Source organism: Nipponia nippon, unplaced genomic scaffold (genome assembly GCF_047370975.1).
Source record: "Nipponia nippon isolate SJK-2023a ecotype South Korea unplaced genomic scaffold, ASM4737097v1 scaffold_4, whole genome shotgun sequence".
NCBI classification, from domain to species: domain Eukaryota; kingdom Metazoa; phylum Chordata; class Aves; order Pelecaniformes; family Threskiornithidae; genus Nipponia; species Nipponia nippon.
This window is the reverse complement of record NW_028262358.1, coordinates 34,102,314-34,122,073: the sequence shown is the minus strand read 5'-3', so window position 1 is coordinate 34,122,073 and position 19,760 is coordinate 34,102,314. Positions and strand designations below refer to the sequence as shown.

Sequence of the window (19,760 nt, the reverse complement as noted above, 5' to 3'; positions counted from 1 at the left end):
GAGCCTATTCCATTTTAATCTGGAAATTGCCCTACAAGAAGGGGAGAGAGAGAAAAAACACAGATACTAAGCACATTAAGAAAAAAAAGCTACTAAACCAACTGTTCAGATAGGGCACATTGCCCAGATAAAATTCAGTGGGAGTAAAATAATTCCTTCTACTTCCTACCCCAGCATCCCATTCTCCACGCCACCTGCAATTGTGTCAAATGAAGAGAGAAAGCAAAACTCAATCTTCAGCTTCCTGCTCCAGCACATCACGCTGTGAAGCAAAGCCACCAACTGGGCGCCTATGGAGAACTCGAAGTGTAAAGAAACCCCAGCACATTCAACGTGAGACGAGGTCCCCCTGTCACATTAGCACACCGCAAGCAGCTTCAAACTAAACAGGCTGAGCGGCACCTGACATCCCCTTTACAAAGCTGCCCTGAGAATCTGCACATCTTTCTTCCTACCCAGTTATTTACTGCTACACACCGGGGACGTGACCCTCTTCTCTTGACACGGTGCAGAGCACGGGGCACCTGCTGGACACCCCCTGCTTTCTAACCAAACAAACTGACCGTGTATCCCAAGACAGATCCTGCAAAATGCATTTGTATGCATCGGTCTCTTCTCCCTAGTAACAAGTGATAGGACGAGAGGAAACGGCCTCAAGCTGCGCCAGGGGAAGTTTAGGTTGGATATTAGGAAAAACTGCTTCACTGAAAGGGTAGTCAGGCACTGGAACAGGCTGCCCAGGGAAGCGGTGGAGTCCCCATCCCTGGAGGTATTTAAAAGACGGGTAGACGTGGTGCTTGAGGACACGGCTTAGTGGTGGGCTTGCTAGTGCTTGGTTAACAGCTGGACTCGATGACCTTAAGGGTCTTTTCCAACCTTAATGATTCTATGATTCTATATATATGTGTGTATACGTATATACATCACACAGATTTTACTCCTTGTGGTATGTGGTCAATGGGTTTATTACCCTTTTCCACCATCTCTAACCCCATGTTAGTTTAACCTTTATGTTACGCTCACAAAAGAATATTAAGTATAACTATTACCAGAGATTATGCCGCACATAATGGAAAAATGTACAAATGTCTACCAGTGCATCATCAGTTTCCCTGCTTGTCTGTGGCAGGCCACGCCAGGAGCGTGCTAATTACAGTGGTGTTTATCAAAGAACTTTAAAGAGGAGGATAGACCATAAAGTAATCCTTTCCATAAACGCCTTGTAGCAAGGACCTCTTGCCTCTTCCAGGGGGAAAGAGAGGACACACCACATTAAGAATACACACTACCACCATCTCCCTTGACTTAAGCTAACAGATTTCCATTTGGAGATGTAGAAGCAAGGTAAAATACCAAAACCACCAAGGAGGACTGTCATGGACATTAGACTTTATTAATAATGTATTTTTCTTTTGTTTGGAGTTTTATTTGTTTTGGTTTTGGGTTGTTTTTTCCTCCTGGTTTGTTGTGGGGTTTTTTTGTTGGTTTTTTTTTTTGTTTGGTTGGTTTGGGGTTTTTTGGGGTTTTTTTGTTTGTTTGGTTGGTTGGTTGGTTTGGGTTTTTTTGTTTTGGTTTGGTTTTTTTAAGATTTGTTCCATTATTGCATATGTTGACAGAGATGAACAAGGGGGTTTTTTTTATGGTTTAGGGCCTCTAAACTGGGCTGCAGTCCAGGCAGTAGGAATTTCACTGAGATTCAGACTGAATCCTCAATTACGATTACTTTGGTGCAGGTTTAAACCTCTGGGCCTTACTGTCTCCCAGAAAAAGGTACAAGGAATGGAAAGATGCAAGATTAGATGCAAGCTCAGTCCCAAGGAAACAGAACTGTAGGGTGTCTTTTTCCTTTAAATACAAACACGGATTTCCCTCTTCCCCTCTGTATACAGTGTTGATTTTCACCACTATGAAGTTATTATACTGTTTCCCCCCTTGAGGACCATAAAACCCAGAAAGAGCTTCTGGGAAGGTGGCCACAGAGCTCCCAAAACAATGCAAAATGTCACAGCTTTCCCCAGGCAGGGATTCCAGGGGAACCTAGCGGGTTATCAGAGAGACAAAAGCAGTTTTCCCCAAATGGATGAATCACGCCTTTGCTGTAGTGCCTACAACCATACTGCTGACCTAAAGCACCTCACTGCTGCCGTCTGTGGGCATGTGTGCTCCTGGGGGAGAGCCACCAAATACTGGAGAGGATGAATAGATTAGCTGCGAAAGGGGAAAAGTCACACTCCTGAGAGACTGGAAGGAAGGAAAGAAAGGTCACTACAATTTAAGTAGATGAGGGCTTTGCGCGATTCTTTTCTTCAGTATAAAGGACTGCACTTATCTCTTGTTCAACCTAGCCATCCCCAGATGCTGCACAAGTACTGCAGTTTTACACTTGGGAGTTACCTGAGAAACAACAAAACACCAATCCAGCAGCAATGCACATTATAAGGACACAAGTATCACGAGGAGACAGCTGCCTCTCCACCCTGGGAAGTTTAGTGTCCGGAGGTTGTTCTGTCCTGTAAGAGGGAGAAGTTGCGTTTTGGCTTCATTTCAGTGCCAGCCCTGGGCTGGCAGGTACCCTGGCCCAGCTGACACCCCCCCCCCCCCCTCAGCAGGCAGGGCAGTGCTCCAGGAGACACACCAACCCCTGAGGCACTCAAGCACTGACAAACCTAGAGCCAGCACTTCTTCCTGGAGGGGGACGAGAAGATGGACAAGGAATCTGGGAATGTATCTGCCCAAGAAAGAAGTAATAAATACAAAATAAAGGCAGAAACATCAGTAATGCCTGTGTTGGGAATATCATGGACTGAATTCATGTGTGTAAATCTACACACTTCGCTGGCCAAAGAAGAGGGCGAGGCTGGCAAGATGGCTCTAAATAGGAAGGAAAGCAGAGCAAGGGAGCACTGGGAATCTGAAAAGCTGCTTGACAGGAAAAACAAAACAGCTGAAAGCAAGTTTGCTCTCACTCTTGCTCTAAAATGGAAGCAGTGATGACAGTTCATACCAGCAGAGTAAATGCAAGAGCAGAGGTTGTTAGTGGGGCTACAGAAGCAGCCCTGGAAGACTGCAGCTCTGCCTCAGTTCACATCTGGTCTCACACGCAGTCCCCAAGACACTCAGGAGCTGGCCCTTGAACCCAAACTGCCAGCTCCCTGATGACTACCAGGCCAGGTTCCCACCCCAGTGAGATGACATATTTAATGTCAAATGTGTATGAATTATTACAAAAATATCAACAGGAAGGAAAGGAGAGAGAAGGACACAGCAAAGTCCATCTGCTCTGGAGTAGTTAGCAGGGCAATCAAAACACATTATGCTTGGGTCCTTCTCAGATATTTCTCCAGGACTAACAAATACAATCTGGCTACATTTGACAGAAAGAGCCTAGATTCACAGCAACTCTGGAGGCCTGTATGCACGCACACAGCTTCCACAGCATACAAGGTGTTTGGAAAATAAAGACCAAAGCAGCAGAGGCAGGGTGAGAACATACAGCCTACAGCTCAGACCCTTACACCTCTCACAGAAAGCCAGTCCTGGAGCACGTGAGCCACCGCAAAGTAGCCATAAACCCGGGAGGTGGAGAAGGACAGAGGTGTCATGCAAGGCGCTCCCTGAGGGAACGACCCTTGGTTGCAAGGGCAGCTCCCTTCCCCTTACTCAGCTGCCATGTACCACCAGTCTAACTCATTAAGTCAACCATTCAGATGAAAATCAGGAGAGTCAAGTTGGAAATATCAACCCTCCCAAATGGAAGCCAGTCACAAGCACAGCCAGTCAAGCCACACACATGAACACCACGAGGTAGACCGATACCCCAGTAAGGGAGAGGGACACAGGTAAAGCACTCCGCTGTGACGAGTGCTCCGGTCACCGTTCCTTCAGCAGGTGCTGAAGATACACCGTGCTTCTCCAGAAGTGTTCAAAAGCTTTGTAGAAGAGGGTCAGGAAAATCCCCCTCACCAGCACCATGCCTGCTACTTAATCTTATTCACACAAAAAGATAAAACCAAGCTTCCAGCTGCTGTTTGCCTTCAGTGCTGTAACGCACTATTAAAGGTATCACTGGCAGTGTTTCAATGCCACCTGGTTTTTCCTTGCTGCTGCTTCAGCAGTAGGAATTGCCATTGTATTTGGATATTTGTATGCGGAGAAGCAGGGGAAAAGGGCTTTCTTCACTTGCAGACCTCTGGCAGGATTTTGTTTGCATACTCATTTTATGTGCAAAAGCATACAGTTAGACTTTCTTTGCAAAGCCCTCTCTCGCAGAGCCCATATGTGTATTTAAACTAAGTGATAATGTATCCCTTTAATACAGCTTTTATTGTTCAAACAAATATTATTTTAAGCAAAGTGAATTCAGCAAGGATTCCGAAGGTGAAACAACAGGAAGCGAGGAAAGAGAGAAGGCAGCGGGGAAGATGGCGGGGACAACGGAACAAAGACTCCCCGCCACCAGGCCCTCAACTCCAAAGCCAAGTGAGATCCTGAGCACTAGCTCTATTTATGTCCCTTCCTTCTAGCTGTACTTTTTAAGGCCACCATTAAAGTTAGGAAACAAATGTAGGTGACAAAGGCAAGGAGAAAAGATTTCAACCAGTATAATGCAATTAAGCAGAAGAAAAGAAAAGTTCCTCTTATCCCAACACAACAATCCTGCAGGAAAGCAAAGGATGGGAAAAGAAAACACCAAACAACTCTTGACAGCTGCCTCCAATTCACTTTGAGACAGCAAGTCATGAGAGTGACAGGCCTGTCGTCACCAGGAAAGGATACTCAACTGTATCACATACCAGAGAAAACAGTCAAAAACTTTTGTGGTAGGAAAGATTGTTTTTCCCATTATTCCAGACTGACCAATGAATGCAGAGGCATGACTTGATGAGAGCTGAGCTATAGTTCAAGTATAATAAGAATTATCCCATTCTGAAACAATCACAAGTATAATCCAAGTCCTCCAGAGTTAGTGGGGTTTGAAACCAAAGCATGCAGACACTTTTCAAGCCCAGAGAAATGAGGAATCCCCCTACAGAAACCACCATCTCAGGGAACAGATCCAGAAAGCCCCGACTACAGAGCTTGGCCTCCCTGGCGGTACGTTACCTAGCTAGCCCGAGTCCCAAGGCACTGCACTCTGGTTGTACAAAGCAAGCATCCTATTGCTTTATGAAGCAGGATCACACTCGAGGATTTTTCCATGCTTTGATGACAGATCTGCTGTCGGGTTCTCCAACAGCAGCTCGCCGAAGGCAGCTCAGGGGCTGCCCAAGAGAGTGGCAGCAGCTCAGTGACCACGGCAACCAGCCGTCAATGAAAAGATGCTCACCAGTGCATCAATGTGGAAACTGCCACAAAACTAAAAAAAGTCTTGAGTCAAAATTTAATGGCAAGGGCGGAGGGCAGAACAAACAAACAACAGATGTCCATGAAAACCTGTAAACTACTAAGACAGGACATCACACAAAAAAGGAGGTTGCCTATCTATGCCCTCCCTTCACATCCAGATGGAAACACCTCCCTGAAATCACCAGCTTCATCTTCAACATCTGTCCAAGGCAGACAAATGGCACCGCCTTCCATTCGCACAAGCAGAAGGCCAGGAGAAACTAACAGACCTGGCCTTTTTTTTTTGTGGTTTGTTTTAAGGCTTTTTTTTTTTTAAAAAAAAAACATATTTGGCTTACACTGAAGTCTTTAAAAAAAGTCATAAAGACAGACTGACAGCGACAGGATCCAAGCCATTACAGGCAGCATTTCAGGCCAGCATTTTTACCAGAGCAACAGCTCATCTGGATTTAACTCCCTTGCCTTAGAATTAAAATGCTATCTACATGAGCAGCACAGCCAAGCCAAAAATTGTAGCCAGGAAAACTAATCCTCTAAGATTTCCCCCCACCCTGCTTCTAGCTTCTGTTTTCATAGAGGATCTGAAGAAACACAACCATTCTTCCCAGCCAGACAGTAGCAGAGGCTGGAGTCAGAGTCTGGCCACCAGCTTTTGCTGGTGTATCACGGGCACAACGGCTGCCTGCTCATGCCCCCGTAGCTCCATCGTTTCTATCTGGGCTAATGAGTAAAAAGTCGACTGTATCAGGAAGGTGAGCAGGTACGACAAAGCACATGCAAGGAATAAGTCCCTATATCAACAAAAATCCAATCAGCCAAATATGCCTTGAAAACTAATTACAATGACTTCAACTGGATACAGCAAAAAGGGAGAAATAAAACTGGAAAAATCAGAAGAGTTAGTTCAGCAAATGAGCCACTTAATTACAAGCTATCACCCACCCTACACCACCTTGGGGTTTGGGCTCCAGCCTTGGTGTTACCCACAGCCAATGGCAATGCTCACAGAGCATCCAGGACCTTAAAAAAGGTGTTTAGGAATACATACGCGAACGCTACATTAAATCCTCCTGTTTATTTTAACAGGGGTGCTAAAACTAGCCCCCTTTTACGTGACCCTGGAATTAACAGCTATGGGCCTCTCGGAGATGTGTAATCCTGTTCAGGCAAGGCTTCCGCCTGGCGGGGACGGCAGTTCTCACTTGCTCTTCCGATCCCTCATTTTCAACAGCAACAATGTCACGGGTATTATCATGAGGCCAATGAAAGAGAGAAATATTCTCACTCCTAGAATTTACACACCATCAACAGCATCCATTTCATTTCTCTCTCTCCCCCCCCCCTTTTTTTTTTTCAATCTAGCAATAGCTAGACACATTTCTTTCTCATTTCCCTGTCTACCTCACCAAGCATATCACAGATCCTAGTACTTTTTAGCACCTTCCCCTGCTTCCTCCTTCTGCGAAGCTTATATTTAGGCCTAACAAGCAAAAAGCTTATACGGTGGTTTCCTTCCCCCACCCTCCTCACTTACTACTTCCTCTAGACTTGCTTTGAGACAATCAAATGCAATTCTTAAATTAAAAGCTGTTTATTAAGAATTAGCTCTGCTGGAGCTTTCCAGCATGCTGATCTATGCAAGGAAAGAAAGTTTCTGATGCCGTGATGCAGGGTTCGCTCCTCATTTTTCTTTACTGCTCTTTTAAGTGTCTGTACAAAATGCCCCGCTGACCCATCTGAAGCTGAGTGATAAGCAGCTGATCTACTGTGTTTTACTGAATGTCTCTTATCTAAACCGATCTCCTTAAGCAAGCCATATGCTGCAAACATACTTTGAAATGTCTCCATAATAATCCGAGAAGCAGAACTGTTTGTCAAATAGCACACACACTACTGCTGGCCACTTGGAATAACCATCAGCCACAAGTAGGTACATATGCTCATTGTGATCTGCAAAAATCAGCATGGCATCTTTGCCAAGGCTTAGCAAATGCCAGAGTGGTTTCCAGTTTCGACAACTACCGTTCACTTTGGCTAATTTCTCCTTTTACATAGAGTTTCAAGCCTCATTACCAGCCACGAATATGTAACAAACTGCTCCTTTCAATTTGTTGTGGTGATATTCATGCCTTTCATCCAACATCCCCACATGAAAGATTTATGGTATTAATCATGCACATCATAGTAAACAGTCATTCTCTACTGTCGATTGCATTTTTCTGCTGGAATAAGGATGAAAGTCTTGAGCTGCTTATCATTTGACCAGCCAGAAAACAAACTATTATTGCGCTATTTTAACCAAAGCTGAAGCTTAGTTTCTATGGGTAACTTCTTCACATGCAGCTACATGGTTCAGGAGCCTGACTCTCCCATTTTGAAAAACAATTTAGAAACTTAATCACAGCTAAATGCAGGGCTTGTGCATGCAAGGAGTTATTCAGGAATAGCTTTTCAAAATTAAAGATTAATTCTAGACCTGTTGCCTAGAGGCTCTCTTTCACAACAGCAAGCTGCATTAAGCCAGCTTGCAATCCCACATTGCAAGCTATGCTTGCTTGAATGATACCACAGAGCAAGAACAACCCTGGCATTTGTCTTGCTAGAGTTAGCAGCTACTGGATTGCAGTAGCTAAGCCGCTGCAGCCCTCGAGCCTCGAACTGCACCCCACAATAAGCCAGCTAGCTGGGTTTCTAGGATCACTACCTGGTGGCACAGTCAGGAGTTGAGTGTATTTGTTTGCGCTGCAATCCAAAAGTGAGCACGAACCTGGTGTGGGTGCCCCACAAGTTATTTATCAAGGAGTCGAGCGCAGTATGTTGCTGCCAGGTGACCCCAGGTGCAGGGGGCTCAGCACACAGCGCAAAGCCCACTCAGGATATTGCATAAATTGTTGGAGCACAGGCCAGGCTGAGCTCCACGATGTTACAGCTGTACTACAATCAGTAACCAAAACAGACAATTTAAAGCCAGCTCAAGAGTGCACTCACAAGTTACAGTCCTACTTTTTGCCTAGGCATAATGTACATGCACCTTAAGTCAATTTGTTTGCAAAAACATTCCCCTAATCCCACTGTCTCATAGCACTGGAAAGCTCCTGTATTCTTATCCAATTTCCAAGTATTCCTCATTTGTAGAGGTACAGGGAATAGCAAGGCGCTGTCTGTCGCTACACCTTAAAAAACACGCAGCTAACACCACTACCCACTTCTGAGTTCCAGAGATAAGGTCTTCTTATTCAGCAATTACGTGATGACTGATCAAGATAATCCCCTTCTCAAACATACACTTGTGAATTTTAATTGCTCTAAATATAAAGGAAAAATCTCTCTTTCAAAAAAAAAACCAAAACAACCACAAAAACATACCACCAAAAAATTACTGACATTAATTCTTTTCGGCCTTCATTAGCATTTGGGAAACAAACACAACAGATTTCTTCTTCCTATCTTCATACTTGTAAGAAAAATAGGAATGCGGCTTAGCGCATACTTAAAATAACAAAACGTGTTGGAATATTCAGACTTTCTTTTTGCTTCTTCAAAAGCTGTGCTCTGCTCTGGCATCCAGAATCCTTGATGCTGAGATAACTGGATCAGAGCCTGTTTTCAATGGCTTATTCCTTCTTATCGAGGATGTATTTACCTTGGATCTATCAGCCACAGGGATTGTACCTAATACCAGCTGCACTTTACCAGAGAGAAAAGGATGGTTAAAACTTTGCTCATGTTCGATTCTCCATTCTGCCACGGGCAAATCACTTAATCTCCATCTCATTTCCCCACGTGCAGAATGGAATAACTGTAGGCAACAGAGGCATTGTAAAGGTGGAAGTTCATAGATATTACAGGGATGGGAAACACATAAACCCACAAGAAATCCTACTTGTGCACTCAGAGATTTTCAGGGTCTAACAACTGCAGTGGAAATGCCCCAGACCAGTTAAGTTTTCTTAACACCCAGCTGGATTCACCTGACTGGCAGAGGAGTTCGGTCTCCCATCCCCAGCTGGCTCTTGCTGCTCAGGTTACTTTTGTGAGTCTCAGTTTCTCACATTCCCGCTATTTCCAGGGATGATCTGAGTCAGAATAATCCGTTTATTAAAGTTAGTAAGAGACAGTCATTCTTCGCTCTAATTCTACAAATGCCTTTTTCCACCATGCAAGGCACGCAACAAGCACCAGAAGGTGCAATGGCATTTGTAAGCAAAAGCCATTTTGCCACATTTCTCAAACATCTGCCTGAATCACATCTTTGTTTTTCCTTTTTATTTCATCACAAAGGCACATAAGAAACGCTCAAGATTCCCATCCACATTTATTTTAAAACAATTCATGCCAATTAGTGAAGGACCATTTCCTTCTGAAACAGGAGCAGCAACGGCAAGCAGCTACTCTTGTATTAAATGTCCACCTGCAGACATCCTAAAGCCTTTCTCACAGCTTGACTTAAGCTTTCAATGTTATGTCAGTTCTTCTTTAGGCGACATTTGCTAATTTGTCTTTAGAAACTGCCGTTCTTACTGCACCTTTGTCAATTGCTATCCTCACCCTGCCATCATTTCCATTTACACGAACCCAGCAAAAATATCTGCACGCCATTTGTCCTACACTACAGCGCACAGCGGAGAGAAGCCACAAGCCAGCACATCACAGCCAGAAAGATTTTTAGTTACATCAGTGATATCTCCCCTATTAAAGCTAAAGCAAAGGGATAACAGCCAACACCGCGTCCACGAGCGATTTCGCAGCACGAGCGAACGGAACAACAACAAAGCAAGAGGCTGGCCAGAACAATAAAAGCTGTTCAAGGTCCTTGCTCACCACCTTGCTGCACCCTCTCCCAGGAGGTCCACAGCCCAGCACAGAGCCGTGACCTGCTCACAGAGCAGTCCTGGTGACTCCAAACCAGGCGAATCCAGCACCATGGCTGTCCCCAGTGGGCTGTCCTGCCTTATTTGCACCCACTGAAATATATAGCGTCCACGCGGTTGTTCATTACTAGCAGGATACCAAGAACACAGAGTGCTTCACAGAAGCGTACAAAGGGAGCATCCTTCTCAGAGGAGTTTGAACATTACTAGACCATAAAGCTCTCTGTAGATTTTGGGAATACAGTCATACAAACACACACTGGAGTAACCATATTACCTAGTCTAGGAGAACAAGTAGAAAATTTAAAGAACTAATCATTTATACTCAGCTGTCTCTCTCTCTAGTTCCCTGGTTAACTTCAGGCATCTACCTTTGCCAGCCAAGGACCAGAGTATTTGGGCATTAAAACTAAGGTATTAGTAGTCAGAAGCTGACGCGGGATACAGCGCAGCCAATGCACTGGTGCAAACAGCTCCCTGTAGGCAGCCACGACGCTCAGAAGACAATGTTGCACTAAGCTAGGGCCCCTACGTCATGTTTTCCAAGAGCCAAAGCACCAGCATCAATCAAATACCTCTGCTGTGGCACCCTCAGCTCTGCTGTCTCACGGAGCCAAGGAGATATATCGTGGCACCAATACCCTCACCTGAACACTTCAGAGGCCCTGATAGCCAGCCACCACCTTGCTGTCTTCTTTCCTCCTCCTGCCCAAGCAAGGCCATGTATGAGGATCCCTCCTCCCTCCTATCTATTCAGATTCCTTTCACTCCTTTAATCTTACCTTTTCGAGAACCAAAACCAAACAACCAAAACCCCAAACGAACAAAAAACAAACAAACCAACCCCAAAAAACAAAACAAAACCAAACCACAACCGCACAGATATGTGAAGAAAAAAGAAATGGAGACTACGGTTGAAGAGCTAATTAAGGATTTAAGAGGCCTGCACTGACTTTATCGTATGGTCTTTTATAGGAAACAGACAAGATGCTGCTGGAAGGAAAGAACAGCACTTTCCCACTCCACAAGAGTATTACAAGGGGGGGGGGGGGGGTGAGAAAAAAAAAAAAGAATCATGAACTGATTGAGTACAATGTGACAGAGCTTCAGACCCTAAAACAAACCAGAGATGCAAAGCAGCAGGCAAGCAGCCAGCACCAAAAACCTGGAAGCAGCAGCTCAATCCCGGGCGTTCACTCCCGCGATCTTCGGCCTCGCTCCCGCCTCGGGAAACCGCCGGGAAGAAGGACAGGCGAAGTCCCCCAGGGTGGCAAGGGAGAGGACGAGCTGCCTCCGGGGGCTCCTTGGCACTCAGCCGAGCCCCACGCGTGTCCGGCAGCGCCGCGCTGCGCCCCTCTGCCGCCGGGAGACGGCCGCTCCCCAAGCGGCGTTTCGGTTCCCACGGGGTTTGCCCTCAGCAAAGTCCCGGCACCCCCCCGGGATCCCCCCCCCCCCGCCGCCGCCGGGGCGCTGCGACGCCTCCCTGTGCCGGGCAGCGGCGGAGCGGCACGGCCCCGCTGCCCAGGTGTGGCCCCCCCGCCCAGATGTGCTCCCCAGCCACAGCTGGAGGGAGCCCGCAGGCAGGACGGTGAAGGAGGGGCAGCTTCGTTCCCCTTTCCCTCGGGCCGGAGGGAAAGCAGGAGCCGCCTGCAGCCTGCGCGTTGCACCTGGGCAGGAGTCAGGAAAGCAAGCGGGGAGTCAAGACCTTTGGTCCCAGAAACACCCGACACCGGGCAGGAGAACTCTGCCTCCCAACAAGCCCTGTCCCAGCCAACCTGTTGGTAACAGCCCTTCTCTGACTTAACTTTTGCTGAGCCAAGACCAGCTGATGCCCGGGATCTCCCTTTCCTAGCTCCACTTCCCAAGTTCTTTCCTAGCTCTTTAATGCAGCGCTTTTGATCGTCAGCTCCATGGGTTATCACACATTTAATTTCTTCTTTTAAACACTAAGCAAGTGCTTGGCTATAAAAAACAAACCTCTGTTGTTCCTTCAACCCCCTCCCCCAAATAAAGGGCAGATGAAAGCTTTTTTTCTTTTCAAAGCAAGTACTTTGGATCCTAACAGAGTAGAGATCTCACCAGTTAAACATGGGCACAAAGACACGAAACACGCACACCCTCCTCTCCCACCTCTTCGCAGCACATCGCTCTCTCTGGTGGATCCTGGAGGCCCTGCCAGATCTGCATTCTGCTGTGCGGTGTCAGCACCACATCCCTCCCTTTCTTCCACAAGCCTGGGAGACACTGGCACGTTTTCCCCTTCTGAATTTAAACCCATGCAAGACCAGCAGCTGATGACTGGCAAAAAGTGGCTGGGACACAGGCACTCGATGCGTTCACCTTGATTGCTTGAGAGCAGAAATGGTCTCAAAATTTTCTTAATAGTTTCAGTCTACCTAAGACCTGGGCTACCAGGTATAGCCTAAAGAAACCCACACTGTATTACCAGATGCGGGTACCCACAGCATCTCTGAGAACAAACCAACATTTTCAACTGTCTCTTGTCTGGAAGGAGCCCGTCACAAGCTGAACGCTCATCTTCCCCACAGTGAAATGCAGCCCCCTCTGAGGGCACAACACAGCAACCCCTCTGCACGAGAAATACCAACATCTCACCCACTCTGGTGAGAACTTCACCACTGAACTGTCTCTACAGAGCTACACAGGCAAACCAGTTGACTGCGGACTTACCTTACGCTGGCTAAAGAAACCTTTCGCGGGTAGGGTTCAGGACATTTCCACAAACAGAGTAAGAAACACCCTCCACCCCAAGCAGTCTTTGGCTAGTAGAAATGCATCTCTCTCTATCGCTTTTGCCAGCCCATTGACATTGGGCAGAATGCAATTTTTCCCCACCCCTCAACTCTGCCCTCCTCATAACAAGCCGTAGCCACACAGGCAAGAGCCTTAGGCATAGACTGTGCTTAATGAACCAAAAGAGCACGGTATGTGTGGAGGGAGGAACTGGAAGCCTGAAACTGCACTATTCAGGAAAGCAGAATAGCAGCAACTCCAGGCAAACCACAGGCAAAACATAGGGCTTCTGGCTGATGGGAAGTGTCACAAGATCTCCAAGTTTCTGGCATGGAAGTCACTTTGTCTTGTTACTTACAAATAAGAACAGCAGCCTCAGCAGCACACCATCCCTTACTGCCACTGCCGAATTGCTGTCTGACTACTGAACCTCCAAGGCCATCTTCTGCTCTATCTTCCACTTACTGGGAGGCACTTACTATATCTCCCTCCCCTATCACTTAAGCTCATCTGAAATACATACATATAGTTCAAAAAAATCCAGTGCAAACCTGACACGGTGATAATTTTAAAAGCTATGCTGCTCATGTCAAATTATTCAACATCTGTCTTCATGTTCCCACAAAAATTAGCATAGGATGGTGGTTTCTGATGACACCTAAGTGAAATATTTTGACTTCTACCAGCAAGTTGCAAACAACCTGTCAAGAGGATAATGTCAGCTTTCTAGTACTGCATATTAAAGCCAATTGAGGGCTTATCTGGTGTGTGAAGCCACTGACCTGACCTAAAAACAGAGGCTCTGGTGTCACAGGAGGGTGAATCTGACACCCTACAGCTGGAGAACAGCAAGGCATGCTGAAGCACAAGGACAGACAGATTTAATGCCTTTGACCTTAAAGAGCTGCTGAAGAGCTATGCAAATCTTGGACCAAGACAGTCCTTAGGTGAGACTATTTCTATAGCCCTCCAGTTACAAAACTCATTCCTGTAATCAAAAGGCTACAGCCTAAGCCACCATAGATTTCAGGTCTGGACAACAAGGAGAAATGGCTAAGCACACAGGATGTGCGTACGTGTGTGTGTGTGTGTATATATATATACACACATACATACACACATACATACATATATATATATATTTATAATTTGGAGGATCACTGTGCTCATACATCGCGTTTTCCAAATGGAATCAGCCAAGAAGTGGCTGACAGGAGCCAGTGATCTGCTCACCCATTTCTGAGGGCACAGGGCTGGGCATGAGGTGCACTGGGATAACAGCAGGATAGCTGAAGAGCTCCTCGTCTGGACTCCTGTTCCTGCTGGCAAAACGGCTATAGGCAGAGGCAGGGGAGTGGGACTGATCCAGGTCACCAGGCTCAAGGTTAACATTAGAATGTGTCTGTGCCCCCAGAAACCAGCAGCAAAAGACAGGCGCACACAGAGGTTGCAAGAGGGCGTGAGGCATCCTGCATTGAAAACTCTAGGAAAAGAGGAGGCTTTTACTTTACAGGTAAAAGGAGCAGGAAACAAATCATGTCATGCGTACATGAAATGAAGAAGTGCACACGTTTATGGCCTAAGCCCAGGATATGTTTTACCATGACACTCCTCCATCGCAGACGCAAGAAAACATTCTTCCACTAGGTTTTTTGGCTGCCCGCAGTGGCATCTCATGGGTGATTCAGTGTGATGGTGTCTCTTTAAAGAAAGAGCTTTACTGGGTCATTTATTCCTCACCTCAGAGGCCAAGGTAGGACTACTCTGTACTGCAACTGCTTCACCCACACCAGTTTCAAGTGCCTGAAGTAGTGCAGCCCATCCAGCCCCTCCGATCAGGGTGCCAGGCAGCTTTCCCTGCTGCCCAGCCTAAACCTTCCTTTTATCCCCTTTCCATCACCTTGCTGTAGCCCCTCATTACACACTGCGATGACCATTCCTGAAATGCCTTTTCTGCAGCTGAATGATGAGAGGCAGGGGACAAAACATCCCACTATTTTATTCGGCCTGAAAGGCTGCTGCTGATCAGCTGGACTGTGCTAGTTACAAGACAACTCAGAAATGTTAATTATATACTACCCACGGAGCAAGCAGAGCGGCAGCCCAGTGCATGCTCTGAACCAGAGGTACGCAAGTCCCTGGGTCTGCGAGGCTGACTAGGAAGCAAGAGGCGTACTCCTCCCTTTGGAAACACTCCCTATTCTCCCCTATCAGTCTAATTTATAGTCTTTAAGTGTTGATAACTCCAAGCCTGGAAAGGCAAGTCCTCTTTCTCCTTACCTCTTCCTCCCTCCCCCCCAATTCTGACATTTCCTAGAGATCTGTTACAGCTTGCTCCTCATCTTGACCAGCAGCACTAATGCACCAGGATCAAAAGGCACATGCAGTTTGGGAAACAGGGTACCACAAAAGGCTAATAAAAGTTGCCTCTTGGCAGTCTGCTGAACTGCCTTCCATATCAGGCCAGCCTTATCTTATTGCAACAAACAAGGCTGAAAGGATGGGATCAGCTAATGAGAAGAGGGTTTCAGACACACTTCGGTCATTACAACAAATGCCAATTTATATAACAAGCCTCTTCAGGTACCAAGCTAAAAGCACCTTGACTCCTAATTAAATTGCACCTCCATTGCAAATGCTCCTTTCCCAGAAACCCCCTTACACACATTTTATTTCTACCATTCATCTCAATAAACCTCTCCAACAACTCTGCTCTCCTAGACAGAGGTCTTTTGTGTGCATCCATGTGGGTGTATTATTTAAAGGGTACATCACATGGATACGTTATCTCATTTAATCTGATTTAATCTCAGCAGATTTACTAAAGCAAAATATATTTATAGACCCATATAGATGCCTCTCCCCATCTCCATCACCATAAATAAATATTCAAAAGCAGAAAAAACAGATCTGAAACACGATACTTGCGTTCCCATAATTTCTACATTAAGTTCCACATGAGACCGACATTCACAACACAGAACGCTCAAGTACAGATTAAAGCTATGGTGAGAGACTAACATTTAGGACAAACTGAAGGGGAGCGGGGCAGCAGGACTAGTTTCTAATCCTGCTTTATTTATCCTTACAAATACAACAGTATCAATCCAGCTCTGCTTGAGCCATCAATAACAGCAATCTCGCATCCAAACAAACAGTGCTGGTTGCACAAGGCATGAAATCAGTGCAGGGCAGTGGACTGAAGGCAGGATTGGGAAAGACAATATGAAAACTATTAGTCACTGTAGAAGTTTGCGGTGTGCTGATTCCACGAGACACTGCTCTGGGCTGCACTCGGAGACAGCTGCGTATTAAGGCTCCTGATGGTCTCAACAGATAGTTTGAAGAGGTAGGGGAGGGGAGAGGAGGGAGGAGGCTGGATGTCTCCTTTGTGTAGTTAAGTAAGAGAACAGATAGAAGTAGTGTACCATTTTGGCTTAAAAGGATGCCTTCATCTTAGTGCATGTCTGTATCTGTGCTTTCTTTTGTACACAGCTTCTCCAATCTCTCTCTGAGAGAAAAAGACAAAAACATGAGGAAGTTATTCTGAAGATCTAATTTAGCAGCAACTCTATCGAATGCAAGTTCACTGAAGTGGATGAAAAAAATTACAACAGGCAACCTTTTAAGGCACATTTAAACAAAACCAGTTTTAGGCTCTGTCCCTCGTGCTATGATCCTGAGCAGAGAGGCCGTTCTACAGCAAGCGACAGCTACTCAGCAGCAAGCACACCAAAACAAAATTTTAAAAGTTCAGCTAGAAGGAGATTACGTGTTTGAAAGGATTAAATAACCTGCCCTGACCAGGTTTCTGTACCACAAACTCCTACTCCTCCTCTTTCTAGCCTTCAGAGGGTCCTACAGTTTTTCTCCGGACATGCAGACTGGGAGAAAACACATATACTGGGAAGAAGAAAGAAAAAAGAAAGGAAGCTAAACACCCTCTATTTAAAATGGTTATTTTACAAAATGGACCCAAACTCAAATTAACATCCCAGCCCTCAAGGAGAAAGGAGGAATTGTTTCCATTAAAGAAATACATCATTAAAAAGTGACCTACAAAGACTTACCCATAGTCAGTGAGACTGAACTGATCTTTGCCAGAGCTCACACAAGAGACTGGCTGCGTGCTGTTAAAAAAGGGGGAGCGGGGGGGCTGGATTCTCTCACTGGGGTCTCTCTTCAGAGCTCAGAGAGCTTGGCTTGTTAGAGGCAAAGGCATGCCTTCCAGAAGGACTTTACAGCAATGCACAACTGAGTTGTAAGCCAAGATAAAGCCGGCTTGTTATGAGAGGCAAGTCTTGTGGGTCGCTTTTATTTATTTTTTCCCAGTGTATTGGAAATGCAGATCTTGTAAAGCAAGAATTAAGAGAGGGCTGGGAGAGGGAAAGGGGGGCTGCACGGCTGGCTGAAGTAAATCCCGGCTGTTCTCTCAGCCCAGGGCTTGCGCTCGGCGGGGCGCAGGGTGCCGTCCCCAGCCTCTGCCCCCCGCCCTCCCCTCTGCCCTCGGCCGCTGAAGGGCTGCGGGAGCCAGAGCTCTCGGGGGACACCCCAGATTGCCATTTGCCACCCCGCCTGCAAACAAGGAGGGGAAGTAGGCACCATAACCGCAAAAATAATAATAAAAAACAATAACAGAAAAAAAAATCAGGCAGCTCGACATCAGCTCTGCCACAGACCACCCCCCACCCATCCCCTCGGTCTCAAGAAGAAAATCGGCAGCGAAGTTCAATAGGGGGCAAAAGCAGCCTCGCCCCCCGCCCCCCCCCCCGGCGGGGAGGGAGCCCGGCGGGGCTCGCCGCGGCTTGCGCGGGGGGAGCCGGGGCAGGGCGGGGAGCCGGCCCCGCCGGGCCGGGCAGAGCCGGGGAGCACCGCCCCGCACGCCGGCGGCGGGGAGCGGGCTGCCCGCAGCAGCCGGGGAGACAGCCGGCAGCGGGCACCGAGCCCGGGCCAGGCAGCGGCGGCCGCCCGCCTCTCTGCCTCCCCGGGCCGGTGCTCCCGCAGGGGAGCAAACCCCGGGCGAGGGCAGGCAGGGCCGGGGCTCGGGGTCGCTGCCCGCCGCAGCTCCCGCTCCGCCCGGCTCCCGGCGCGGCCAGCCCGGCGGCAGCCGCGCCAGCCGTCCCTGCCTGCCATCTCGGCGGACTCGTAAATCGGAGGCGGCCAGGGGTTACGGCGAGGAATTACGAAGTAGCTACAGGCGCTGGAAGCCCTATTGCTGCGTAAATCTCCCCGCTCAGGCTGCGACGAGCTTCGCCGGCATCATTTACTTTCTCCTGCAGGTGCTTTTTAACTTTGATCCCATCGCCGCCGTCTGCGCCCTCGCCTCCCCGCTCCCTCCCAAACACCGACCGCGACAACGTCTCTTACCGTAAACCCCTTGTCCCCTGCTGTACACCGGCACCAGAGACAGGAATAAAAAACAGATCATCTCCATCTTCAAGGCAGAGCCTTCATCGCCGGCGAAGAAAAGCAGCCAAAACAGCCCAGGCAGCATCCGGCGGGGGAGCGAGGAGCAGGCGAAAGCCTCCCGGAACGCCGCCCCATGCGCCCCGCTCCGCGCCGGGCACCGGCGCCCCTGGGGCGGAGGAAGGGACCCCCCACACCGGGGCCGCCTGGGGATAAAATTTAAAACGAACAAGGGGGGGGAAGAAATAAAGGAAAAAATAAAAAAGGAGGGAGAGAGCGGGGGAAGGAGGCAGGGAGGGCAGGAAAGCGGAGCGCTGCTTCCCGCTTCCCCTCGCCAGGTTGCTCGAGGATCTCCAGGAGAAGGGGCAGCCGCGCCCGTCCTGGGGGTACGGGGAAGGGCCGGCCCGGGGGCAGCGGGCCGGGCAGGGGCAGGAGCGGGGCTCGGGCCAGCCCAGCCCGGCGCTGCCCCCCGGCCCCTGACGGGAAAGGGGGCTTCTTTGTTCAGCGGGAGCCGCCGAGCGCAGCCCCGAGGCCCGCGCTGCCCGAAGTGCTGCCAACTGGGGCCAACTTGGGAGAGTCCTCGCCCTCCCTCCTCCCGACGAGGCTCTGGCCGCAGCCCCAGGAGCGAACGGGGGGAAGGAGAAGGAGGTGGAGAAAAAGGGGGGGCAGCGAGGGTGGGGGGTAGGAGCCAGCTGCTGAAAGGCGGAGGGAGGGATAGGTGATTCTCTCTCCTCTCTTCCAGATCTTCTGGGGAGGGGATTGTTGTAATTAATCAAATCCAGGAAGGATTTTTTTTTTTTTTTAAAGCGGCTCCCAAGAGCTCCCCCAGCTGCACTGCATCGCCCCAGCCAGCCTGAAGGGAGAAGCAAACGAGGAGCAGAGAGACCATGCACCCTCGCTCCGCCTGCAGCTCAGCCCGGCTCTCCTCGCCTCCTCCCCAGCCTGCCAGGTCCTTCTCCCTTCAAAACTTTCCCTGATGTTGTCTGCCGGGCTCGGGCGGGCGCTTCGCCTCCGCTGCTTGCCTGCTCCGCCCGCCTCGCAGATGATTTGCAGCTGTAGAGAGGTCTGTGTCGCTCTCCCTCGACGGCTGCCGGAGGTCCGGGTGGGAACTAACGGGGGCTGCAGCTGGAAGGGAGCTGACGAGGAGGGACAAGAAGCTGGAGAGAGTTGCGTTACTCCTGCCAGACGCCGGCTGAAAACCGCTTGGCAGGTCCCTTCCTCACCGCTTTTTTTCTGAAGCGCCAAAATCTCCTGCAAAAGTTGCCAGGAGCGTCACCGCTCCCCAGCCGGCCCCGGGGCACTCTGCTCCGCTCCGCCGACCCCCGACGGGGCGTCCGGGGGCACCGCACCGCGCCCCGCCGGCCGGGCTGGCCCCGGGCCGCC

At 48.6% G+C, this 19,760-nt stretch overlaps 1 protein-coding gene across 3 annotated transcripts in view; it reads right to left on the bottom strand.

Moving 5' to 3' along the window:
* The window catches only part of MDGA1 (MAM domain containing glycosylphosphatidylinositol anchor 1), a 147,029-nt gene extending 127,837 nt beyond the window's left edge, over positions 1-19,192 (bottom strand). For 2 of the 3 annotated variants that reach the window (XM_087775426.1, XM_087775427.1), the window contains exon 1: positions 18,339-19,149. In XM_087775426.1, coding sequence (XP_087631552.1) covers positions 18,339-18,465 — 127 coding nt within the window. In that variant the 5' untranslated portion in view covers positions 18,466-19,149. Of the gene's footprint in view, positions 1-18,338 lie in introns of all 3 variants that reach the window. The other variant, XM_009475075.2, reaches the window with a different exon arrangement.
* Positions 19,193-19,760: the final 568 nt, after the last annotated feature.